Here is a 27,451-nt window from a genome sequence, read left to right as displayed (position 1 = left end):
AAGACATCCTGATGCATCCTGAATGGATTGCTCTCCATTCAGACTGCATGGGGATAAAACTGATCAGTTATTTTCCGGTATAGAGCCCCTAGGGCGGAACTCTATGCAGGAAAAGAAAAACGCTAGAGTGAAAGTACCCTAACCAGTCGGTTTTTCATGGCCATTTTGCATCCATGTATGCAGTGGTGTGCCTAGGGCGTTTGGCACCCGGGGAGGGTCCGTTCTCTGGCACCTCCCTTAATACTTTCAAAAAATTATACCCCCTCACGGTAGTTATGCCCTCACTGTACAATTTTCACAGTAGCTATGCTCATATAGTTCCCCCTCACAGTAGTTATGCCCACATTGTGCCTTCTAAAGTACTTATCCCTTCATTGTGCCCCCTTCACAGTAGTTATGCCCTCATTGTGCCCACTTCACAATAGTAATGCCTTAACTGTGCCCCCTTCACAGTTGTAATGCCCTCTTTGTGCCTCTCACAGAAGTTATGCCGTCTCTGTGCCCCCTTCACAGTAGTAATTCCCTATCTGTGCCCCTTCACAGTTATAATGCCCTCTCTGTGCCCCTTCAGAGTAGTTATGCACTCACTGTGCCCCCATAACAGTAATAATGTCCTCTGTGCCCCTTCACAGTAGTAATGCTCTCTGTGCCCCTTCACAGTAGTAATGCCATCTCTTCCCCCTTCATAGTAGTAATGCCCATTGTGCCCCTTCATAGTAGTAATGCCTATTTTGCCCCCTTCATACTAGTAATGGCCATTGTACCCCCTTCATAGTGGTAATGCCCTCTGTGCCCTTTCATAGTAATTATGCCCATTGTGCCCCCTTCATAATAGTAATGCCCATTGTGCCCCTTTCACATTAGTAATGCCCACTATGCCCCCTTTATAGTTATAATGCCCATTGTATCCCATTTACAGTAGTAATGCCCATTGTGCCCCCTCCATAGTAGTAATGCCCATTTTGCCCCCTTTATAGTAGTAATGCCCATTGTGCCCCTTAATAGTAGTAATGCCCTCTCTGCCCCTTTGTAGTAGTAATGCCCTCTGTGTCCCCTTTGTAGTAGTAATGCCCTCTGTGCCCCCTTTGTATTAGTATTGCCTTATGTGCCCCCTTTGTAGTAGTATTGCCCTCTGGTGGGTCCGTATAGTTACATAGGCCTGATGAGGCTTCTTATGTCAATGTATTATCCACATCTGGTGCTGCTTTTCCAAAGGAAACCAATTGGATCCAGCACGTTGAAGTATAACATGTATAGTCGCTGTTTCCATGAATAAGAAACATAAAGGGACACCCAGCCAGTCTCATAGACCTTAGATAAGGCAGTATCTCTCAAGAAAAGATCTATGATTCGCTGGTGGAAGATTCCCAGATCCCAAGGAAGTTCAATGCCCATCATTCTGGAAGAAAATGCTCACATTTTGTGTCGGAAATTTGTTGAGAAACGAGGTCTTCCATTTTCCATCCCACCAAGACATAGACAAGAAAGCACTTCTGTACCACCTAGACAAGATTTTATAACCCGTCCACTGTAATTCATTTGAGAACCCTATGCACATTGAAATATCATCTGTGATTTAATTTGATGTGTGCAAAACAAAGTTTTCAAGATGTCTCCATAATACAGGATACAATGAGCTTTCCTTATAACGAGTCTCTATAAAAGACAACTACTGTATACAGAAAAGCAATGAGCTATTTACACAGTCCACATGTATACAGCTGGAACTATGGTTGTAATGTTCTGCCTTATCAGAGTGACAAGTCACACTCTAGAGTCCATGGCATATATCTTGCCAGTGGCAGTTCTTCCATATCTGTATACAGATCCAAGGTTCCTAGAAGATGATCCAATGCCTAGCAAAATTAAAAATAGCAATGGTTCATATGTGAGGGGACAATCCCTGCAAAAACTGCACTAAAATACAAACCATGACATCAAAGTTAGACCTCCTGCACACGACCGTTGTGTGCACCCGTGGCCGTTGTGCCGTTTTCGTTTTTTTTTCGCGCACCCATTGACTTTCAATGGGTCCGTGGAAAATCGGAAAATGCACCGTTTTGCAGCCGCATCCGTGATCCGTGTTTCCTGTCCGTCAAAAAAATAGGACCTGTCCTATTTTTTTGACGGACAACAGTTCACGGACCCATTCAAGTCAATGGGTCCGTGAAAAAACACGGATGCACACAAGATTGGCATCCATGTCCGTGGTCAGTGGCCGTAGGCTACTTTCACACAGACGGATCCGCTGATCCGTCTGCATAAAAGCTTTTTCAGAGCTGAGTTTTCACTCCGTGAAAACACAGATCCGACAGTATATTCTAACACAGAGGCGTTCCCATAGTGATGGGGACGCTTCTAGTTAGAATAAACTTTGAACTGTGTACATGACTGCCCCCCTGAGGGGTTGATTGTGCGTATCATAGCCCCCTGTAAGAGATCATGTGCTGCCAGGCAGGAGGGGGCACACCCCCCTCCATCCCCAGTTTTAAATTCATTGGTGGCCAGTGGGCCCCCCTCCCTCCCTTGTATTTAACACATTGGTGGCCAGTGCGGCCGGCCCCCCCTCCCTCCCCTGTAGTTAACACATTGGTGGCCAGTGCGGCCGGCCGGCCCCCCCTCAATTCCCCTGTAGTTAACACATTGTTGGCCAGTGCGGCCGGCCCCCCCTCCCTCCCCTGTAGTACTGTAGATTCATTGGTGGCCAGTGGGCCCCCCCCTCCCTCCCCCTCCTAATTAAAATCTCCCCCCCTATCATTGGTGGCAGCGGAGAGTACTGATCGGAGTCCCAGTTTAATCACTGGGGCTCCGATCGGTAACCATGGCAACCAGGACGCTACTGCAGTCCTGGTTGCCATGGTTACTTAGCAATTTTTAGAAGCATTATACTTACCTGCGAGCTGCAATGTCTGTGTCCGGCCGGGCGCTCCTCCTACTGGTAAGTGACAGGTCTGTGCTATAAGCAATGCGCCGCACAGACCTTTCACTTACCAGTAGGAGGAGCGCCTGGCCGGTCACAGACATCGCAGCTCGCAGGTAAGTATAATGCTTCTAAAAATTGCTAAGTAACCATGGCAACCAGGACTGCAGTAGCGTCCTGGTTGCCATGGTTACCGATCGGAGCCCCAGCGATTAAACTGGGACTCCGATCGGTACTCTCCGCTGCCACCAATGATAGGGGGGGAGATTTTAATTAGGAGGGGGAGGGAGGGGGGGCCTACTGGCCACCAATGAATCTACAGTACTACAGGGGAGGGAGGGGGGCCGGCCGCACTGGCGACCAATGTGTTAACTACAGGGGAGGGAGGGGGGACCGGCCGCACTGGCCACCAATGTGTTAACTACAGGGAAGGGAGGGGGGGGGCCGGCCGCACTGGCCACCAATGTGTTAACTACAGGGGAGGGAGGGGGGGGCCGGCCGCACTGGCCACCAATGTGTTAACTACAGGGGAGGGAGGGGGGGCCGCACTGGCCACCAATGAGTTAAATACAGGGGGGGAGGGGGGGGTCTTCCAGGCAGCAGGGGGCAGTCATGTACACAGTTCTTTTAGTATATTCTAACCTGAAGCGTCCCCATCACCATGGGAACGCCTCTGTGTTAGAATATACTGTCGGATCTGAGTTTCACGATCTAACTCAAATCCGATGGTATATTCTAACATAGAGGCGTTCCCATGGTGATGGGGGCGCTTCAAGTTAAAATATACCATTGGATTGGAGAAAACTCTGATCCGATGGTATAAGGGACTCCTGACTTTACATTGAAAGTCAATGGGGGACGGATCCGTTTGCAATTGCACCATATTGTGCAAACGTCAATCGGATCCGTCCCCATTGACTTGCATTGTAATTCAGGACGGATCCGTTTGGCTCCGCACGGCGAGGCGGACACCAAAACAACTTTTTTTTTCATGTCCGTGGATCCTCCAAAAATCAAGGAAGACCCACGGACGAAAAAACGGTCACGGATCACGGACCTACGGACCCCGTTTTTGCAGACCTTAAAAAAAAACGGTCGTGTGCAGGAGGCCTAAATGGGGTTTTCCAGGCTGCCAATATGAAAGACCTATGCTGGGGACAGGTCATCTATATCCGATCAAGGGAGGCCCAACACCCAGCATCTGACCGATCAGCTATTCCCTGCCACCGCAGAGCAACAGCTGAAAGTACTTCAATAGAAGCTGAGCTGCAGTAACCCGGCACAGACGCAGCACTTTGATTGGATCTGTGCCTCCGGCTCTGTTCAAAGTGGTAGTTCCGGCGAATGCAGGGAGCAGCAAATTGGATGAAGTGCTGGGCGTGGGACCACCACAGATTGGATATGGATAACCTATCCTGAGGATAGGTCATCAAGATCGGGAGCCTGGAATACCTCTTTAAACATGTTGCATTACATTAGAACACTTCAAATTTTCTAACCCCTGTTTTGGGAAATAATGCTAATGCATTGTGTGGCTTCCTCCATATTCTTCCCTAACCCCACCTGTTGTGGCTACTAAAAGCACTGTCAATAGAAAAGGAGAATCGTCCCCTCTCAACTAGATAAGGGAGTGGCAAGGGAGATGCATACAATCTTATCTGTGTATATTATGTACATTGCTGTTTTTATGCCTTATCTAGGACTCCATAAGATCATTGCCAGTCAATAACCCCCACCCTTACATGATAATGAAATGACATTGCTAAATCTGTCTCAGACTACACAGCAAAGCCAAACAGTGAGCTGCAGAAGTTAGAAGTTGTTGGCCTATTGTGTATTCTCCAGTAGCTAGTGCTTTACCTGGTATACAGATGCATCTCATTAAATTAGAATGTCATCGAAAAGTTAATTTATTTCAGTAATTCAGTTCAAAAGTGATCTATTTTAAGTGGGGGGTTTTTTGTTTTGTTTTTTAAACTTAATCTTTATTACTTTTGTCACTATAAAATTTGACAACATTAGGGCCATATGCCCCGTGCTTGACAAAGTATACAAGACATAGTGCAATTGTGACAGTATGTTATAGAGAAGGGTACACAGACCCCGTTGACATTTACTAAGAATCACAATGTTTAACAAAAACATTTCAACATTTCAAAACAATCAATGGGATACCACTGCATACATCCTGAAGCGAGCAAACAAAATATGTTCCTGATATATTGTATTGCTACAAGAAAATAAAATTGAGTCAACTGTGATTTGAAGAATGACTCCTACTAGAGATCATATCAACGGATCAAGCCAACCTCTCACTCCCCTCCCGGACCTGTAATCTACCCAGACTCCCCCGCAGCTGCTCCATCAAGTACCACTCCGTTAAAGTAAATGGTTGCAGAATAGCCCGTAATTTGGCATCAGACATATATTTGACAAGGTAGCACCTCCACTTCTGGAACAGTTTCTTTGCATGTTTTTCTTTAGTATGAAAAGTCGCCAGTCTCTCTAGATCAAAAAGAGCTTTAATTTATAGATGTATACCGGCAATCGTCGTTAACTCCGACTGCAGCCAATGTTGCAGTATTTGGCGTTTGGCAACCATACAGAAAGAATGGAACAGCTGAGGGGGATTCCCTTCTCTATCTGTATCCTCTACCCAGTGAAATAAATATAGCAAGGTATGTAATGTATACCTCCGTCCCCATATCTCATATGCCATCTCACCCACCGCAGACCATAGTTGCTGACTTTTAGGACAGGACCAGAGACCGTGAAAAAGATCCGTGAAACCTTGACCACTTTTTGGGCAATGTGTTATACGATCCGGTCTAAGCGGGTGAGGTGGTATGTTAAAACCAAATATAGCCTTGTGCATTATGCGTAGCTGGGTGTCCCTCCACACCTCGTTAATAATATGTTTTCGTACCCTCATCCACCCCTCTCAGCAAGACCTGAGAGACATTTTCAACTCCCAGGTGTACCTCCCACTGACTAAAGTCTCCCATTTTATTATACTGCGAGTCTTCTTGCCGTAAGCCATAATAGAGATGAGAGACTGATGTCCTCCCACCTCCCAGCCCCAAAAGCTTATCCATCACATTTTGCCCGATCTCCTTATGTACTATAACTAGATTGGAATGTATGGCCGCTTTTACTTGCGCAAATTGGATCGTTTGGAACCTACTTAGGGAGTACTTCTCTACTAGTTCGTCTTGACTTAGCCAACGAGGTTCTGAGGGATGTAGTAAATGCTTAGCCTGCTGAATCCCTTTACCTCTCCATTCTCTAAAAAGACTATTGGTTCGGCCCAGAGGAAATTCTGGGTTTTCCCATAAAGGAAGATGCTTAGACATCCTAAAAGATAACCAGTACTTCTTACACAAAATGCGCCAGGTCGCTATGGTATCCTTAATAAGTATCGAGGATTTAACATGAGTTACACAGGACAGTCTGGCATGAAGCTGGGCGGTCACAGACCATGGAGCACAAAACGCACTTTCTAATGATAAAGCAGAGAAATAACTAGTTCCATCAATCCAATCTGCTATGTGTCTAGGCATGCAAGCCAAGTTGTAACGTCGAACATCCGGGAACGCAATACCGCCTAACTCTGTGGGGGCTATGAGCTTCTGCAGGTCTATCCGAGGACGTATTTTAAGTGTTTATTTCTTTTAATGTTGATGATTAAGGCTTAAAGCTAATGAAAACTCAAAAATGTCTTGGTAGACGGCTGCACTGACTTTGGACTTGACCAACACTAGCAGATAACATGGCTACCCAAACTACCACTGACTGTGGAAACTTCACACTGGACCTCAAGCAGCTTAGATTGTGTGCCTCTCCACTCTTTCTCCAGACTCTGGGACCTTGATTTCCAAATGAAATGCAAAGTTTACTTTTATCTGAAAACAGGTCTCTGGACCACTGAGCAAAAGTCCAGTCCTTTTCCTCCTTAGCCCAGGTAAGACTCTTCTGATGTTGTCTTTGGGTCATGAGTGGCTTGACACAAGGATTGCGACAGTTGTAGCCCATGTCCTGGATACGTCTGTGTGTGGTGGCTCTTGAAGCACTGACTCCAGCTGCAGTCCACTCCTTGTGAATCTCCCCCAAATTCTTGAATGTCCTTTTTCATGCTCCGATGCTCTCCCTTGCCCTGCACTGAATCGCGCAGGGCAAGGGCTTTTTCTGGAGATCCAGCGACGTACCAGGCTCTTCATGGGTAAGCTAGGTGGAGGATTCTGCCTAGCAGTGAGCTCAGTGACATCACCGACACTAATGGGCGTGCTCTAGTGCTGCCCTAGCCTGTAAAACTGCTAGAGCAGTGCTAAAGCCCACCCATCAGTACCGGTGACGAAACCAGGAACACTGCTAGTCGGAAGCCTCCACCTAGCAGTGTAAAAAAAATGTAAACAAAAAACACCTGCGCGATACAGCATGAAATCCTCCGATGTTTATGGCTGAGGGGCGATCTGTACTTTTCATTGACACCATTTTGGGATGTGTATGACTTTCCATTATTTTTTGTTCAATATTGTGTGGGAAGTGAAGCAACAAAAAAACAGCAAATCTGCCTTTTTAAAACTTAAAAAAAACAACACTTTTTTTTATAGTTCACACACCATTCAGCTCCCCGATCCCCACCAAAGGGAGCCGGTGCACGCATGGGAGAGCACGCTTCTGGGTTTTTGCACACCCAGATGCCATGGTCACATTTTACCACAACATCTGAGGGGTTAAATGTGTGCAGTCAATGTTAACGTCGATCGCATACATTAGTTTTAAACAGCAGACAGCCAGCAGCCATGGTGTCCCCTGTGCTTGCAAGTGGGAGTCATTTTTAAAGACCTGCCCTGCGCTGTATATGTACAGCTCTGGGCAAGAAGGGCTTAAAGGCTTAGGAAACCTTTGCAAGTGTTTTGTGTTGATGGTGTGACATCATAAGTCTACAATATTGAACCTTTTCACAGTATTCTAATTTTCTGAGATATTGACTTTTGGGTTTTCATTAGCTGTAAGCCATAATCATCAACATTGAAAGAAATAAACACTTAAAATAGATCATTCTGTGTGTATTGAATCTATATTATATATGAATTTTACTTTATGAATTGAATAACTGAAATAAAATAATTTTTTAATTGTATTCAAATTTATTGAGATGCACCTGTATGTAAGGATCTGTTATGAGAGTAATACAGAAAAAAAAAAAAAAACACCAAATACAGTATGAAAAAATGAGAATAATAACCTGATGTAAATAATGTCATTTAATATATTCCTTTATACGCTCTGGAAATCAATAGACAAGAATTCTCATTTCTCTGCTTGTTTGAATGAAAAGTCTTAATAAAATTTCTGAACCAAATAAAAAAAAAAAAAAATTAACCTCTGAATATGTAAAGGCAGCATGTCAGGACTATTGATGCCAGAAAGCAGCCAGTGGATCCAGCCATTCCCAACCAACAAGACCATCCAAATTCATAGTGAATTCCCAAGAAGACGTTTTGTAAGACCAGGGTGGCTCTCTCCACATAGACATCCACTGCGTAATAGACCGAGCCAATCATTCCTGGGATACCTGTCAAATGCAACATGCAAAGGAATTTAAGTGGGTCAGGCAAAGTGGAGAGACCTAGATCCCTGATGAATTTGGGGCAGTAACATCTTCTGAGAAGAGTGTGGAGAACAAAGAGGCCAAACCAAGGCTATTTATACGCTTTGATTACACTTGATAAAACCTTCTTATATACTATACATATTGTAAGAAAATTTTGCCCAATAGAAACAATACATAGAGGATGATCAAAATGGATGGAGGCAATCATGGATATCATGAAGACACTGAAAACATAAAACGCAAGAAGAAGACAGCATATTTTAGTGCAATTAGGCAAGAATTATGACCTTGTATGGGGAAGTATACAGGATTTGGCTTGTTGGGGGCAGGCCAAGAAATACTGAATGCAGATCTACACATATCCAAGGTGATTTTAAACATCTTCTAGACTAAATATACATATAGTTGTATCCCATAGATAAGAAAAGTCATACTTCCAATTCCAAATATGAATCCAGCCATATAACACATACGCAGCTTAATATGAGGTTCTTCTCTCAGGAACTTCACAGTATCCATTCCAAGCACCAATATAATGAGTGCAAAACTGGCCAGAATGTCAGCTGTGATCATAAGGGCTCGCGTGATGACTATCTTCACTGCAAAGTAGCATTGTATTAATATAACATAATGGGTATAATCATATGGTCATGACTAGGAGGCATTTGGTAATAATGCTCATATGTTTGACAATGAAGATTTGGTAATGGTGAAAAGTAACTGATTTATACAGTGCTGCCCATAATTATTCATACCCCTGGCAAATTTTGACTTACTTTTATTCAACCAGCAAGTAAATTTTGGACGGGAAATGACATACTGTAGGTGTCTCCCAAAAGATAATAAGACGATGTACAAGAGGCATTATTGTGGAAAAAAAACATTTCTTAGCTTTTATTTACATTTGAGCAAAAAGTGTCCAGTTGGCGTAAAAAAGGAGAAGCCTTCAACCCAAAGAACACCATCCCCACTGTCAAACATGGTGGTGGGAACCTAATGCTTTGGGGGTGTATTTCAGCCAATGGACCAGGGAATCTAATCACAGTAAACGGCACCATGAAAAAAGAGCAATACATGAGGATTCTCAACGACAACATCAGGCAGTCTGCAGAGAAACTTGGCTTTGGGCACCAGTGGACAGTTCAGCATGACAATGACCCAAAACACACAGCAAAAGTGGTGAAGAAATGGTTAGCAGACAACAACATTAACGTTTCAGAGTGGCCCAGCCACAGTCCAGACTTGAATCCAATTGAGAATCTGTGGAGGGAGCTAAAGATCAGGGTGATGGCAAGAAGACCCTCCAACCTGAAAGATTTGCAGCCTAAAGATGAATGGGCAAAAATACCTGTGGAGACATGCAAAAAGCTGGTCTGCAATTATAGGAAGCGCTTGATTGCTGTAATAGCCAATAAAGGCTTTTCTATTGATTATTGAGATGCATATGAATAATTTTGGACTGGACACTTTTTGCTCAAATGTAAATAAAAGCTGAGAAATGTTTTTTTTCCACAATAATGCCTCTTGTACATTGTCTTATTATCTTTTGGGAGACACCTATGTCATTTCCCTTCAAAAACTATTTGCTGGTTGAATAATAGTAACTTTAAGTCAAAATTTGCCAGGGGTATGAATAATTATGGGTAGCACTGTATATAGAGAGAGCTAAAATGTCTTGCTTAAAACTTTCACCAGTCATACACTCAGTAGTCATGGCTGCTGTTGAATCACACTATAAATATTGCTGACTACCCAGAAATACATACATCTAGGCCAGGGGTGACGAACCTTTTTGCTGCTGAGGGCCATTTGGATATTTGTAACATCGTTCACAGGCCATACAAAATTCTCAACTTAAAAATTTGACTGCTGTATTTGGTCAAACATTTAATTGACTTAGGGGTAAGTTACAGAAATTGTGCTTCAATTAAAAAAATCTAAAGCGCTGTATTTTTGCAGCACAAAATGGTGCCTGCACTATATACAAACCGGATTCCAAAAACGTTGGGACACTATACAAATCGTGAATAAAAATCAGAAGAAAAAGTATGGTATCAGCGCAGGAGTAAAAGAACACATGGGGTAAAATCAAGTAGCAATGATAAGTACCTGTTGTAAACGGGTATGAGTTGAAGTTGCTCCTAGTAAGTTAAATCTTCACAGTGCTCGATAGTGCAAGGTAGATAGCGAGTCTTCCTGCTCAACTTCAAAAAGTCGCGCGCGTCGCTCCGGCCGGAAGCTGGCGCGCGTACGAAGGAGCGTGATGGTAAGGGAATCCGAGAAGCGTAGCGTGTGACGTCACAGCTAAAGTACGGGTACTTCCAAGGACCAAAAAACCAAACCTACGCGTTTCGAAGTCAGCGGACTTCTTCGTCAGGGACCAGACGAAGAAGTCCGCTGACTTCGAAACGCGTAGGTTTGGTTTTTTGGTCCTTGGAAGTACCCGTACTTTAGCTGTGATGTCACACGCTACGCTTCTCGGATTCCCTTCCCTTACCATCACGCTCCTTCGTACGCGCGTCAGCTTCCGGCCGGAGCGACGAGCGCGACTTTTTGAAGTTGAGCAGGAAGACTCGCTATCTACCTTGCACTATCGAGCACTGTGAAGATTTAACCCACTAGGAGCAACTTCAACTCATACCCGTTTACAACAGGTACTTATCATTGCTACTTGATTTTACCCCATGTGTTCTTTTACTCCTGCGCTGATACCATACTTTTTCTTCTGATTTTTATTCAACTTTGAGAATCGAGGCAACCGATTTCTTTAGGTATCTAGCAGCGGCTCTGTGCACTGATGTACACAGAGAAAAGATTCACTTGACAGCGCAGATACAACTACTAACTTTTAAATCGTGAATAAAAACTGAATGCAATGATGTGGAGGTGCCAACTTCTAATATTTTATTCAGAATAGAACATAAATCACAGAACAAAAGTTTAAACTGAGAAAATGTACCATTTTAAGGGAAAAAAATGTTGAATCAGAATTTCATGGTGTCAACAAATCCCAAAAAAGTTGGGACAAGGCCATTTTCACCACTGTGTGGCATCTCCCCTTCTTACAACACTCAACAGACGTCTGGGGACCGAGGAGACCAGTTTCTCAAGTTTAGAAATAGGAATGCTCTCCCATTCTTGTCTAATACAGGCCTCTAACTGTTCAATCGTCTTGGGCCTTCTCTGTTGCACCTTCCTCTTTATGATGCGCCAAATGTTCTCTATAGGTGAAAGATCTGGACTGCAGACTGGCCATTTTAGTATCCGGATCCTTCTCCTACGCAGCCATGATGTTGTAATTGATGCAGAATGTGGTCTGGCATTATCTTGTTGAAAAATGCAGGGTCTTCCCTGAAAGAGATGACGTCTGGATGGGAGCATATGTTGTTCTAGAACCTGAATATATTTTTCTGCATTGATGGTGCCTTTCCAGACATGCAAGCTGCCCATGCCACACGCACTCATGCAACCCCATACCATCAGAGATGCAGGCTTCTGAACTGAGCGTTGATAACAACTTGGGTTGTCCTTGTCCTCTTTGGTCCGGATGACATGGCGTCCCAGATTTCCAAAAAGAACTTTGAATCGTGACTCGTCTGACCACAGAACAGTCTTCCATTTTGCCACACTCCATTTTAAATGATCCCTGGCCCAGTGAAAATGCCTGAGCTTGTGGATCTTGCTTAGAAATGGCTTCTTCTTTGCACTGTAGAGTTTCAGCTGGCAACGGCGGATGGCACGGTGGATTGTGTTCACTGACAATGGTTTCTGGAAGTATTCCTGAGCCCATTCTGTGATTTCCTTTACAGTAGCATTCCTGTTTGTGGTGCAGTGTCGTTTAAGGGCCCGGAGATCACGGGCATCCAGTATGGTTTTACGGCCTTGACCCTTACGCACAGAGATTGTTCCAGATTCTCTGAATCTTCGGATGATGTTATGCACAGTTGATGATGATAGATGCAAAGTCTTTGCAATTTTTCGCTGGGTAACACCTTTCTGATATTGCTCCACTATCTTTCTGCGCAACATTGTGGGAATTGGTGATCCTCTACCCATCTTGGCTTCTGAGAGACACTGCCACTCTGAGAAGCTCTTTTTATACCCAATCATGTTGCCAATTGACCTAATTAGTGTTAATTGGTCTTCCAGCTCTTCGTTATGCTCAAATTTACTTTTTCCAGCCTCTTATTGCTACTTGTCCCAACTTTTTGGGGATTTGTTGACACCGTGAAAATTGGAATCAACGTATTTTTCCTTTAACCACCTCCGGACCGCTGTACGCACAGACGCGTCCTGGAGGTGGTTGATTCATTCCGAGTGGACGCATATACGCGTCATCTCGCGAGACGCGAGATTTCCTGTGAACGCGCGCACACAGGCGCGCGCGCTCACAGGAACGGAAGGTAAGAGAGTTGATCTCCAGCCTGCCAGCGGCGATCGTTCGCTGGCAGGCTGGAGATGTGTTTTTTTTAACCCCTAACAGGTATATTAGACGCTGTTTTGATAACAGCGTCTAATATACCTGCTACCTGGTCCTCTGGTGGTCCCATTTGTTTGGATCGACCACCAGAGGACACAGGTAGCTCAGTAAAGTCCCACCAAGCACCACTACACTACACTACACCCCCCCCCCCCCGTCACTTATTAACCCCTTATTAGCCCCTGATCACCCCTAATCACCCCTGATCACCCCATATAGACTCCCTGATCACCCCCCTGTCATTGATTACCCCCCTGTCATTGATCAACCCCCTGTAAAGCTCCATTCAGATGTCCGCATGATTTTTACGGATCCACTGATAGATGGATCGGATCCGCAAAACGCATCCGGACGTCTGAATGAAGCCTTACAGGGGCATGATCAATGACTGTGGTTATCACCCCATATAGACTCCCTGATCACCCCCCTGTCATTGATCACCCCCCTGTCATTGATTACCCCCCTGTAAAGCTCCATTCAGACGTCCGCATGATTTTTACGGATCCACTGATAGATGGATCGGATCCGCAAAACGCATCCGGACGTCTGAATGAAGCCTTACAGGGGCATGATCAATGACTGTGGTGATCACCCCATATAGACTCCCTGATCACCCCCCTGTAAAGCTCCATTCAGATGTCCGCATGATTTTTACGGATCCACTGATAGATGGATCGGATCCGCAAAACGCATCCGGACGTCTGAATGAAGCCTTACAGGGGCATGATCAATGACTGTGGTTATCACCCCATATAGACTCCCTGATCACCCCCCTGTCATTGATCACCCCCCTGTCATTGATTACCCCCCTGTAAAGCTCCATTCAGACGTCCGCATGATTTTTACGGATCCACTGATAGATGGATCGGATCCGCAAAACGCATCCGGACGTCTGAATGAAGCCTTACAGGGGCGTGATCAATGACTGTGGTGATCACCCCATATAGACTCCCTGATCACCCCCCTGTCATTGATTACCCCCCTGTCATTGATTACCCCCCTGTAAAGCTCCATTCAGACGTCCGCATGATTTTTACGGATCCACTGATAGATGGATCGGATCCGCAAAACGCATCCGGACGTCTGAATGAAGCCTTACAGGGGCATGATCAATGACTGTGGTGATCACCCCATATAGACTCCCTGATCACCCCCCTGTAAAGCTCCATTCAGATGTCCGCATGATTTTTACGGATCCACTGATAGATGGATCGGATCCGCAAAACGCATCCGGACGTCTGAATGAAGCCTTACAGGGGCATGATCAATGACTGTGGTTATCACCCCATATAGACTCCCTGATCACCCCCCTGTCATTGATCACCCCCCTGTCATTGATTACCCCCCTGTAAAGCTCCATTCAGACGTCCGCATGATTTTTACGGATCCACTGATAGATGGATCGGATCCGCAAAACGCATCCGGACGTCTGAATGAAGCCTTACAGGGGCATGATCAATGACTGTGGTGATCACCCCATATAGACTCCCTGATCACCCCCCTGTCATTGATTACCCCCCTGTCATTGATCACCCCCCCTGTCATTGATCACCCCCCCTGTCATTGATCACCCCCCCTGTCATTGATCACCCCCCCCTGTCATTGATCACCCCCCCTGTCATTGATCACCCCCCCTGTCATTGATCACCCCCCTGTCATTGATCACCCCCCTGTCATTGATCACCCCCCCTGTCATTGATCACCCCCCCTGTCATTGATCACCCCCCTGTCATTGATCACCCCCCTGTCATTGATCAACCCCCTGTCATTGATCAACCCCCCTGTCATTGATCACCCCCCTGTCATTGATCACCCCCCTGTAAGGCTCCATTCAGACATTTTTTTGGCCCAAGTTAGCGGAATTATTATTTTTTTTTCTTACAAAGTCTCATATTCCACTAACTTGTGACAAAAAATTAAATCTCACATGAACTCACCATACCCCTCACGGAATCCAAATGCGTAAAATTTTTTAGACATTTATATTCCAGACTTCTTCTCACGCTTTAGGGCCCCTAGAATGCCAGGGCAGTATAAATACCCCACATGTGACCCCATTTCGGAAAGAAGACACCCCCAGGTATTCCGTGAGGGGCATATTGAGTCCATGAAAGATTGAAATTTTTGTCCCAAGTTAGCGGAACGGGAGACTTTGTGAGAAAAAAATTAAAAATATCAATTTCCGCTAACTTGTGCCAAAAAAAAAAAATTTCTATGAACTCGCCATGCCCCTCATTGAATACCTTGGGGTGTCTTCTTTCCAAAATGGGGTCACATGTGGGGTATTTATACTGCCCTGGCATTCTAGGGGCCCCAAAGCGTGAGAAGAAGTCTGGTATCCAAATGTCTAAAAATGCCCTCCTAAAAGGAATTTGGGCCCCTTTGCGCATCTAGGCTGCAAAAAAGTGTCACACATCTGGTATCGCCGTACTCAGGAGAAGTTGGGGAATGTGTTTTGGGGTGTCATTTTACATATACCCATGCTGGGTGAGATAAATATCTTGGTCAAATGCCAACTTTGTATAAAAAAATGGGAAAAGTTGTCTTTTGCCAAGATATTTCTCTCACCCAGCATGGGTATATGTAAAAAGACACCCCAAAACACATTCCCCAACTTCTCCCGAGTACGGAGATACCAGATGTGTGACACTTTTTTGCAGCCTAGGTGGGCAAAGGGGCCCATATTCCAAAGAGCACCTTTCGGATTTCACTGGTCATTTACCTACTTACCACACATTAGGGCCCCTGGAAAATGCCAGGGCAGTATAACTACCCCACAAGTGACCCCATTTTGGAAAGAAGACACCCCAAGGTATTCCGTGAGGGGCATGGCGAGTTCCTAGAATTTTTTATTTTTTGTCACAAGTTAGTGGAAAATGATGATTTTTTTTTTTTTTTTTTTTTTTTTCATACAAAGTCTCATATTCCACTAACTTGTGACAAAAAATAAAAACTTCCATGAACTCACTATGCCCATCAGCGAATACCTTGGGGTCTATTCTTTCCAAAATGGGGTCACTTGTGGGGTAGGTATAATGCCCTGGTATTTTAGGGGCCCAAATGTGTGGTAAGGAGTTTGAAATCAAATTCTGTAAAAAATGACGAGTGAAATCCGAAAGGTGCTCTTTGGAATATGGGCCCCTTTGCCCACCTAGGCTGCAAAAAAGTGTCACACATCTGGTATCTCCGTACTCAGGAGAAGGTGGGGAATGTGTTTTGGGGTGTCATTTTACATATACCCATGCTGGGTGAGATAAATATCTTGGTCAAATGCCAACTTTGTATAAAAAAATGGGAAAAGTTGTCTTTTGCCAAGATATTTCTCTCACCCAGCATGGGTATATGTAAAAAGACACCCCAAAACACATTCCCCAACTTCTCCCGAGTACGGAGATACCAGATGTGTGACACTTTTTTGCAGCCTAGGTGGGCAAAGGGGCCCATATTCCAAAGAGCACCTTTCGGATTTCACTGGTCATTTACCTACTTACCACACATTAGGGCCCCTGGAAAATGCCAGGGCAGTATAACTACCCCACAAGTGACCCCATTTTGGAAAGAAGACACCCCAAGGTATTCCGTGAGGGGCATTGCGAGTTCCTAGAATTTTTTATTTTTTGTCACAAGTTAGTGGAAAATGATGATTTATTTATTTTTTTTTTTTTTTTCATACAAAGTCTCATATTCCACTAACTTGTGACAAAAAATAAAAACTTCCATGAACTCACTATGCCCATCAGCGAATACCTTGGGGTCTCTTCTTTCCAAAATGGGGTCACTTGTGGGGTAGTTATACTGCCCTGGCATTCTAGGGGCCCAAATGTGTGGTAAGGAGTTTGAAATCAAATTCTGTAAAAAATGACGAGTGAAATCCGAAAGGTGCTCTTTGGAATATGGGCCCCTTTGCCCACCTAGGCTGCAAAAAAGTGTCACACATCTGGTATCTCCGTACTCGGGAGAAGTTGGGGAATGTGTTTTGGTGTGTCTTTTTACATATACCCATGCTGGGTGAGAGAAATATGTTGGCAAAAGACAACTTTTCCCATTTTTTTATACAAAGTTGGCATTTGACCAAGATATTTATCTCACCCAGCATGGGTATATGTAAAATGACACCCCAAAACACATTCCCCAACTTCTACTGAATACGGAGATACCAGATGTGTGACACTTTTTTGCAGCCTAGGTGGGCAAAGGGGCCCACATTCCAAAGAGCACCTTTCGGATTTCACTCGTCATTTTTTACAGAATTTGATTTCAAACTCCTTACCACACATTTGGGCCCCTAGAATGCCAGGGCAGTATAACTACCCCACAAGTGACCCCATTTTGGAAAGAAGAGACCCCAAGGTATTTCGTGATGGGCATAGTGAGTTCATGGAAGTTTTTATTTTTTGTCACAAGTTAGTGGAATATGAGACTTTGTAAGAAAAAAAAATCAAAAAAAAAAATCATCATTTTCCGCTAACTTGTGACAAAAAATAAAAAGTTCTATGAACTCACTATGCCCATCAGCGAATACCTTAGGGTGTGTACTTTCCGAAATGGGGTCATTTGTGGGGTGTTTGTACTGTCTGGGCATTGTAGAACCTCAGGAAACATGACAGGTGCTCAGAAAGTCAGAGCTGCTTCAAAAAGCGGAAATTCACATTTTTGTACCATAGTTTGTAAACGCTATAACTTTTACCCAAAGCATTTTTTTTTTACCCAAACATTTTTTTTTTATCAAAGACATGTAGAACAATAAATTTAGAGCTAAATTTATATATGGATGTCGTTTTTTTTTGCAAAATTTTACAACTGAAAGTGAAAAATGTCATTTTTTTGCAAAAAAATCGTTATATTTCGATTAATAACAAAAAAAGTAAAAATGTCAGCAGCAATGAAATACCACCAAATGAAAGCTCTATTAGTGAGAAGAAAAGGAGGTAAAATTCATTTGGGTGGTAAGTTGCATGACCGAGCAATAAATGGTGAAAGTAGTGTAGGTCAGAAGTGTAAAAAGTGGCCTGGTCTTTCAGGGTGTTTAAGCACTGGGGGCTGAGGTGGTTAAAATGATACATTTACTCGGATTAAACGTTTGATCTGTCATCTACGTTCTATTACAAATAAAATATTGACATTTGCCATCTCCACATCATTGCATTCAGTTTTTATTCACAATTTGTTTAGTGTCCCAACTTTTTTGGAATCCGGTTTGTATATTATATATAGTACAGATGCCATTTTGACCACACATAGCAGTCTAATTTTTAAGTTTAGAATGTTACATATTTAGTTCTTTATTTTGCATTAAAGGGGTATGTCCGGGTTCAGAGCTGAACCCGGACATACCCATAATTTCACCCAGGCAGCCCCCCTGATGTTAGCATTGGAGCATTTCATGCTCCAATGAGCTCCCTTGCCATGGGCTCTTTTATTTACAAAAACACACTGCCGGGCGGAGGCTTCTGCCCAGCAGTGTGTTCGGTTAAGTCACCGGCTCTGATGAGCCAGCTTTAGAGCTGCCCTAGCCATTTTACAGGCTAGGGCAGCGCTAAAGCCCGCCCATCAGTGCCGGTGATGTCACCGGGCTTCCTGGCAGCCCCATGGAGAGCCCGGTTTCTTTGCAACTGTCCCTGCCTTTGTCCCTTTCTCAGCCTCAGATCTGCCCCCCACCTCCATCAGCCTCAAACCGGCCTCCTATCAGACCCACCAGCCTACATCAGCCTCAGATCAGACTCCCATCAGACCTCCCAGCCTCAGATTAGATCCAAATAAGACCCTCCCTAGCTTGAGATCAGACCCCCAGCCTCAGATCAGACCCCCATCAGACCCCCCAGCCTCAGACCGGATCCTCATCAGACCCTCCCCAGCCTTAGATCAGACCCCCAACCTTACATCACACCCCCATCAGACCTCTCAGCCTCAGATCAGACCCCCATCAGACCCTCCCTAGCCTCAGATAAGACCACGCAGCCTCAGATCAGCCCCCATTAGACCCTCCAGCCTCAGATCAGACTCTCATTGGACCTTCCCCAGCCTCAGATCAGCCCCATCAGACCCCCCAACCTCAGATCAGACACCCAATAGGCCCCCTGCCTAAGATCAGACCCCCCCCCAGCCTCAGAATCAGCCCCCATAAGATCCCCCAGCCTTAGATCATACCACCATCAGACCCTCCTCAGCCTCAGATCAGACCCCCATCAGACCCTCCCCACCCTCTATTAGCCCCAGATCAGCCCCAATCAGACCTCAGATCAGACATTTAAAATAAATAAATAAATTTACCTCTCTAGCTCCGGTCAGCGCTGCCTCTTGGCAGATTCACTTACCCTCCCTGGTCTTCTTCAAGCCACGCACTGTGACCTGACAGCGCACAGTGTCAGGTCATAGTGCGCGTCTATGTGCGCTATGTCCTGACGCTGTATGTGTCAGGACACAGTGCGGGGCTGGAAGAAGGCCGGGGAAGGTGAGTACAGACAGTGCAGTTCTCACCTTCCTGTGCTTCCCACATTCTTATGACCGTTTCCATAATGGGAACTGGCATTAGCATTTTCAGAATATGTTCTGGCAGGGGGCAAGGGGCCACATGAAATGATGTAGGTTCCCCACCCCTGATCTAAGCTGTCCCTGTAAATACTAAAGATTTTAAAATGATGAAGGTTCAGTTCATACATTCCTCATCCACTTTCCATCTACAAGATTAAGGAGGCAGCAAGACCTCTGGTATGAATGGTATGATCCAACAGTAGGAATGGTGCCCCTTTGCAGTGGAGTTATTATCTATGTACATTGCTGACTGGTGATCTCAAGTTTGTCCTATTCATCAATGCTGGTTGAGGACCCATCCCTGATAATTACTATAATGTTAGAATTTCTAATGACAAGGAATATTATTCATCAATACTCACATGGATGTTCTGCCAATATTGAGTCATACTGGTCACATGTTTTGATGCCATCCTGAGTATTGGTCACACATTCCCACCACAGTCCTCTGCATTTTTGACTGACCTGAGAAAACCAAAAAGTTTAATTTACAGTGTAAAACCTTTACACAAAAAAAAAATCTGATTTATTAGCTTCTTTTATTAATGCAACTTTAGGGGGAAAAACTTGATTTGACTGTAAGATTACTATAACATACACGAGTGTGTACCACACTCGTGTATGTTATAGTAATCTTACAGTCAAATCAAGTTTTTCCCCGGTTCAACACAACCGCCAGGCTCTCAGACATAAAGAGCTGTGGTGTTGGATACTACTCTGTACATTCACGTATTTTTGGGATTTTGAGACCTTCTCAGTACTAAAAACATTTGAGGTTTGTTAATATTCGACAGATATTTTCTACTCAGACCAGATGTCCTGTCCAGTAATCTGATTGAGATCATCCTCTGCCAACCTAAATGGCTAATCATGTAGAAGAATGTACATATGTAAGTAGGGCAGATATAGTGGCAGATGTCTCACGAATGGTGAAGGTCAGAAAATCCTGCTCGTCTACAGACCCGGCTAGTCCTGCAGAATGAATCTATCCCAATTATCAATTACATTAAACTTGATTAAAGTTCTTTTGAAGGGAGTTAGCCACCAGGACTCCAATGTATACTATGTGCAAACTAATCTGCCGCAAGGCCATAACTCCTTCAGGCACTAAGGTGTTGTGGCAATGTCCACATGGCTCTTTTGGAGTGTCTCTTTAAATCATGTACATGTAAGTGAATAGCACCCACTGATGTATTTTACATAGATGTCTTCACTTTGATTCTGCTCTCTTTGCATATGGTCCTAAATATTCTTCTCTTAGCTGGTAAGGTATTTTATTTGTTTATAATATCTATAGGGAATCATCTTGTGAATGACAACAGGGAGTTGACATCTAGGTCAGCCATTTTAAAGTTGTGTAACTGAAACTTCTGGTCACTCAGTCACACACTTTTGTTCATTATACACAGACACTTCCTTGCTCTCTACTTTCCTGTTTTTGCCACAAATCGACACCAAAAACCACACAGGCAACTTGCAAAAAAACACTCAGATAGAGACAGAGTGTTTTTTTTTGCTTCCCATTCATTTCAATAGGGGATTCAGTGTGGATTCTGCCACAAGATAAAGCATGCTGCTTCTTTTTTCAACATGGAAAAAAAACAAGTACTTCTTCCTATTTGGTAGGATGTTTTGAGGTGTTATTTGGAGCTGATTTTGATAGGGAAACGTGCCAAAATCAGCGTAAAAAAAATGTGTGAGCTTTCCCTTACTGTGCATACAGAGAAACCTGGACATTGCATCAGACTTTTTGCTGGCTGTGTACTGAAAAGTATAGCATGTAAGTTCTTAAAAACCGCTACATAAATACATATAAATGACAGACAACTGAAATAATATATCAGATATCTTCTCTCTCTCTCTCTGGTCACAAGTAGAGATGTCCACATTATAGCATAGGTAATAGTCCACTTAACATTTTGTGAGGTCCTCAAATTTGTACCTTGGCTCCATCAAAGGGTCATATATAACATTCAACTAGTTCCTGGTCAAAAGATAATAACACTCATATGGCAATTCCATTTGGAATTTTTCAAATTTTTACGTTTTGTTTTTGCTTTACAATTTACTATCCTCCAGCCTGGATCTGGCAAGGAAAATATCCTCAATGGCATCAGTCAGTGCTATAGTAATTTAAGTGAACAATGCAAGCGCACAGGAAATGAGATTCCTGTCACGTAGAATGTGACCTAATGGAATAGTTGTAGATAATGAGTATTTCAAATAGACGGGACTGTCTGAATTTTATCAGAAGTCTGAGAATCTATAGTATAGAAAACGAGAGCTGTGAGTTGTGATTTATGGGATCGTAAGAAATGCTGCCAAGAAAGTACATCATTACACTAGTTGTCCTCAAAATGCCATTCTGCTATGTGACCATTGCCAGGAATGAGGAAGTCATTTTAGTGCTCGTGCTGACTGGACCAAAAAATAGACATGAAGCCTGTACTATGAGAAATAACTACTATGACATTAATCCTGAGTGGTTTTCAATGACTACTAAGGCAAGTTCATTTTTCAGCTCTATCCTTTTTATTGTATTCCAGTAAAATATCTTATTAGAGAACACTTCCCACTAAAATCACAAGTTTCCATAGTAAAAGGCATTGATCTCCAGAGTCAACTCCTTCACCATAGTACCACAGGATATCTGGTGGGCCCAGCTAGACTTTCTGTCACCTAGGGTGATTGGTCAGTTACCCTGGCCAAGGCAGAGCTGCTTGTTAATCCAGACAGTGCTTCCCTGTCAACTTCCCTGTAGCAGGAGGCAACCCCATTTGTAGATAACTTGGGTGTCAGTTAATTACCACTAGGGTCTACCTCTTTATCAGTTAATTAATTCACTGACATCTTACTTGACCTTCTTGATGAAATGACCGGTGTGTCCAAAAAGGATCCCTTAAGGACTCATATTTTTTCTTGATGAAATTTTAGTTTACTCACCTCTAAGCTGTCGTCTGCATTCACCATCCAGCAGTCGGTCCAAGTGGCCACAACCAAAAACACGGTAGACACAAGAGCCAGACACAGAGCCATGAACTGTAGCACCAAGGTCACTCTCAAGTCTGGAGGACTCCAAAACACAAACAACTTTATACACTTCAAGGAGGAAGTAGAAGTCATACATAGTACATAAAAGGTAAGCATACATAAATTCCAAATTCTACTTTTTTTGTTTGCATTCATATGACCCATCACTGATACAAGTTACAGAGCTAATTAAAGGTAGTCCTGAGATTACTACTCTGGTCAACCTCAAATGACAGGCTTGAACTCCATGAGACATGTCAGAAGGGATACGTAAGGGTCTCAGTATTGGTCCATGTTGCTTTAATTCATGAGTTTGTCTAATTCCCATAGATTACATTGGGGGATGGCTAAAATCCAGAACCTGTTCATTTTGGACGCTAGTTTGGCCTGAGCTTTTGGACATCAAGTCATGAGAAATTTCTAACATGTTTGATTGACGTCATAAATAATTTGGTCTGTTGCTTCAATGACCCATTCAATCTTTTGCTAAGACTTGTAGGCTCTCTAAATGGTTGGTGAGGGGGTATATTTGGTTTCTGGCTATACATTGGATTTACATTAAAGCCAATTGATTGAAGGAGTTAGATTTCAGCAGCAAATTGCCTGCTAGCCAGACCAGAGACAAGGCATTAACACTATAAGTAGAAGAAGAATTGGAAGGCCAAATTGATAACCGCTTTGATGTGCAAAAAAAAAATAAAAACGACCTGGAGTTTTCCCCAACAATGGAACTTTCCTCCATAAAGACCCAAGACCCCTAGAATGTTCCTCATAACTGACTTGAGACTCCTAGAACTGCTCTTATTAATAACATAAATAACTAAAAATTATCCTCAACAATAATCTGAAATCCCAAGACGTGTTCGCATTAATGATCCAGGATTCCTATATCTGTTATTTAGTGACCCAAGACTCCTAGAAGTTTCCTCATGAGTGACCAAAGACTGTGAGAAATATGGCTCTAGAATCCTGCAGAGTTCTCTTCATTAAACTACAAGAAACTTCCAAGGAGACCCATAATTCTCACTTGATAACTTTCCGAAGATTTGCATTTTGTTATTCACAATGGACAAAGGCAGAAAAATGACCACATTGTTCCTCAGTTGGGATTTCACTGAGAGGATCATTTGTTCCAGTATAATTACATTTTCACACTGTGATATTGACAAATAGCTAGATGTCCAGATCAAACTTGTATTCATCGACTGTGACTATTACTGTCCTAATTCTGCTGCAAACATATTCTGTCACACTGTACAAAGAGCTTCATTTGTACTCAGATGTAGTAACAAACAAAATAAATTGGCAAATGAGGGGAGGTACCCAGAATGTGTATAAAAGGATTAAACAGGGGCATAACTATAGGTGGTACGGATGTTGAAGTCAAACCTAGGTTGATGTGGTCCCAATGGTCCCTCTCTAACACCGTACTTAAAGTAGCACATGAGCGGTAGGTGTAAGTATTGCATAATGGCCCAGGAGCTTCAAGTGACAATACCATACTTGCCAGCAGTCTTGATGTAAACTGGACCACAAATGAGGAGGGGTTTATGGAGAACATGGATGGGGCTTAAGATTTCCCACTATTTAAAGTGATAGTATGGAATACATAAAGCTGTAATTAGGAAATCCAGCATACATTGAGGCTATAGAGAAAGGGTAACTTAGATAGACCATGGATATGGTTGGGGAGGTGCACCATCTACCCATCAAATTCTATAGGAATTATGAAAACAGCCAAGCCAGCATACAAGAGATAACAGTGCTGTTTCTGCTCCTTTCTGGATCCCCTGTTCTCCATATAGGCGAGGGTCCTAGATGTGAGTCTTTGTAGGACAGTCCTTGCAATTGTACAGTGTCATAACTATTAGGGGGCTACTCTTCTTAGCATTTTGAGCCAATTTACTTTCATGCACATAGCAACTTTGTATCTGCAGAGCCTATATGATGACTTTCCAGGTGGTACTGCTGTATGGTGCTTTTATGTGATCCCCTCAATAACACAGGATGCTATATAACATGCAGGCATAGTATAATAATAATATCGTAACCATGAGGTACAGAATAGGCTTCTCTCGCCTATCACCATCATTTATCTCACAATTTTTTCCCCAAGAATTACATATACCGGTAAATAAATCCACAATAATGATGAGGAATTATTTTCCTAACGAATGCGGGTCCTGAAGGTTTGGATTCTGAGAGTCGTCTGTTCTCCAGGGACAGATTTTAATTACAGTAATGATTAATATTCAGAGACATTTTTCATCGCAAAGAAACAAAAGAATGCAAATGAACTAAAATCCCAAGGTAACTTTTCCAATTTGCATATTTTAGCTCTTCTGTCACACTTTTATGCTAATTATCCCCAATCATCTTCTATAAATCTCAGTTACAAAAATATTGGATGTTGTTCTCCAGGACTGAATATGTCAAGTCCTGGTTAAGTATCTGTCTTGAGACACAGAAAGGGAAGGACACTGGACTGGTTCTATGCCTATTTATACCATGCTGATCTACCTACCTATTTATATCTACCATTAGAATATCTTTCTTATTTGTGTCTAATCAACCAATAGATACTGTACATAGATAGATAGATCATTTCATGCTGATTTACTGTACCAGTGTAAAGCCGGACACACACATTAGATCTACGTTGGCCGAACCTGCCTACATCTAATGGGTATGGAGCCTCGGGACTCTCACCGACAGTAGATGTTTATCTATCTATCTATCTAATGCTGGCCATACTAGTTATTCTACTTTCACATTTTCGTTTTCAATTCCGCTACTGATATCCGTCATAGGATCTCAATAGCGGAAGAAAACGCTTCAGTTTTGTCCCCATTCATTGTCAATGGGGACAAAACTGAACTGAACGAATTGGAGTGCACCAAAATGCATTCCGTTCCTTTTGGTTGGGTCCCCATCATGGACAGAAAAACGCTGCAAGCAGTATTTTTCTGTCTGAGATGTGGTGCGGAGCAAGACGGATCTGTCCTGACACACAATGTAAGTCAATGGGGACGGATTTGTTTTCTCTGACACAATAGAAAACTGATCCATTTCCCATTGACTTTCAACAGTGTTCAAGACGGACGTGTCATGGCTATAGAAGACATAATACAACCGGATCCGTTCATAACGGAAGCGTTTTTGCAGATCCATGACGGATCTGCAAAAAACGCTAATGTGAAAGTAGCCTTACACGGCAGCTGAACAAATGACCACTTGTCTAATGTTCAACCATATTTCTTTATTGTATCTAACCTGTAATGCCATGTGACATAGATAGATAGATAGATAGATAGATAGATAGATAGATAGATAGATAGATAGATAGAATAAACAAAGAATAGCAGCAGCACAGTCAATGGTGAAAAAGGGTGCAATCCCTCTTGGACTTCAGGCAAAAAAATCCATAAGCGATATCCAAAAACAAATGATGAGGCAGCACTCAAGGATCAGTGAAGGGTGTTAGACCCGTTTATTCCCCAATAGCAACGTTTCAGCCAAGCACAATGAGACAGACAGATAGGTGCGTAGTCAGATATGTAGGTAGATAATAGATAGATAGATAGATAGATAGATAGATAGATAGATAGATAATAAATAGATAGATAGATCGATAATAAATAGATAGATAGATAGATAGATAGATAGATAGATAGATCGATAATAAATAGATAGATAGATAAATTAGCAACATATTTAGTTGAAAAAATACATTTACCATAAAAAGTTTTCAAAGGCTGCATTGACATGTGCGCTTATTACTTCCGTTCTTCTGCTCAGTTATAGGATCTGTTAGGTTTCCATTCAGGAGAATGTTTTTTTAGCTGAGAAAAAATTCCTGCATGCAGACATTTTTGACTAATTTTTGACTAATTATGTGACGAAGCCCCAAATGGAGCCTCCAACACACATTTGAAAGCAGCCTAAATATGTCAACATAATTTTGTAATTTAATTTCTAAGAAATTATTATTCAAACAGAGTTTAGAAGGTGCAGGTCCATACATGACCTAACTTCCTGCAATGAAACTCATTTTCTGTTCATTTTCAATTTTTTTCCTATTCTACAAATTTTGTATGAAGGTTACCTCCATTTTCTGCTTACAGGACTCATGGCTGTTGTTCCATGCGGGTGAGATGCTTAATTCCTTTGACCCTTCCGGAGTTATAGACCCGTAATAATGGACTTTGTTTAAAAAAAAAGTTAAATTAGCCAAAGAATTAACTAGAGTGATCGGGCAAAGCCGGCCACCGGTCCCAGTCACCTTTCAGCATTGGAAAGAAGGAGAAAGTGTAGGATTGGGAGAGGTGGAAGTCAATATTCTTGTTAAACTATTTTAAGTCTTTCCAAGTCATGTCAGATGTGCTTTGCATTCGCCAGTGTGATTTCTGCAGTAATTAGCATTTTAATGGGGTGAAAATTGTGTGCAGTATCCAGGAAATCATGTGTGCACGTCTTTAAATGGCGCGGTTACTGCAGGACAACGTGTGATGGAATTCAGTCGTCCCAGAAGGAATCCACGAGTTCAAGATGGAAAAGTTATTGATTGCTGACTATGAAAGAACCTTTCCCTTTAAAATATTTTAGACCAAGTAAATAATTGAGTCATTTAAGTGTGTGCAAACTTGCAACCAGTTCCCTTATTGTTCCAATGCCAATTTTTAGAAAGAGGACTGCGGGGAAAAAATGTTAATGCAGTGCATAGAGCATAATCATGCCCTAACTGGCAAGATACACTAGAGACTCTAAATTAATCAGAACTCTTACGATTTTCCAAAACATTCTACTTCCAGATGAAACCGAAGTTTGAGGGATTCAATTTGGACAAATCACGCCATTTTACATATCAAATTCA

At 42.9% G+C, this 27,451-nt stretch overlaps 1 protein-coding gene across 1 annotated transcript; it reads right to left on the bottom strand.

The window, feature by feature from the left end:
• Positions 1-1,052: 1,052 nt before the first annotated feature.
• Positions 1,053-26,850, bottom strand: LOC120986867 (claudin-16-like). Its single transcript, XM_040415563.1, has 6 exons — positions 26,684-26,850; positions 22,492-22,621; positions 19,911-20,013; positions 8,972-9,136; positions 8,307-8,498; positions 1,053-1,856 (listed from the first exon to the last, which is right to left on the bottom strand). Exons 1-6 carry the CDS (start codon positions 26,707-26,709, stop codon positions 1,765-1,767), a joined length of 708 nt encoding a protein of 235 aa, XP_040271497.1. The 5' UTR covers positions 26,710-26,850; the 3' UTR covers positions 1,053-1,764.
• Between the last annotated feature and the right edge of the window lie 601 nt (positions 26,851-27,451).

The sequence above is a fragment of the Bufo bufo genome, chromosome 1 (assembly GCF_905171765.1).
Source record: "Bufo bufo chromosome 1, aBufBuf1.1, whole genome shotgun sequence".
NCBI classification, from domain to species: Eukaryota; Metazoa; Chordata; class Amphibia; order Anura; family Bufonidae; genus Bufo; species Bufo bufo.
The sequence above is the reverse complement of the archived record's forward strand: the minus strand, read 5'-3'. Positions and strand labels throughout refer to the sequence as shown.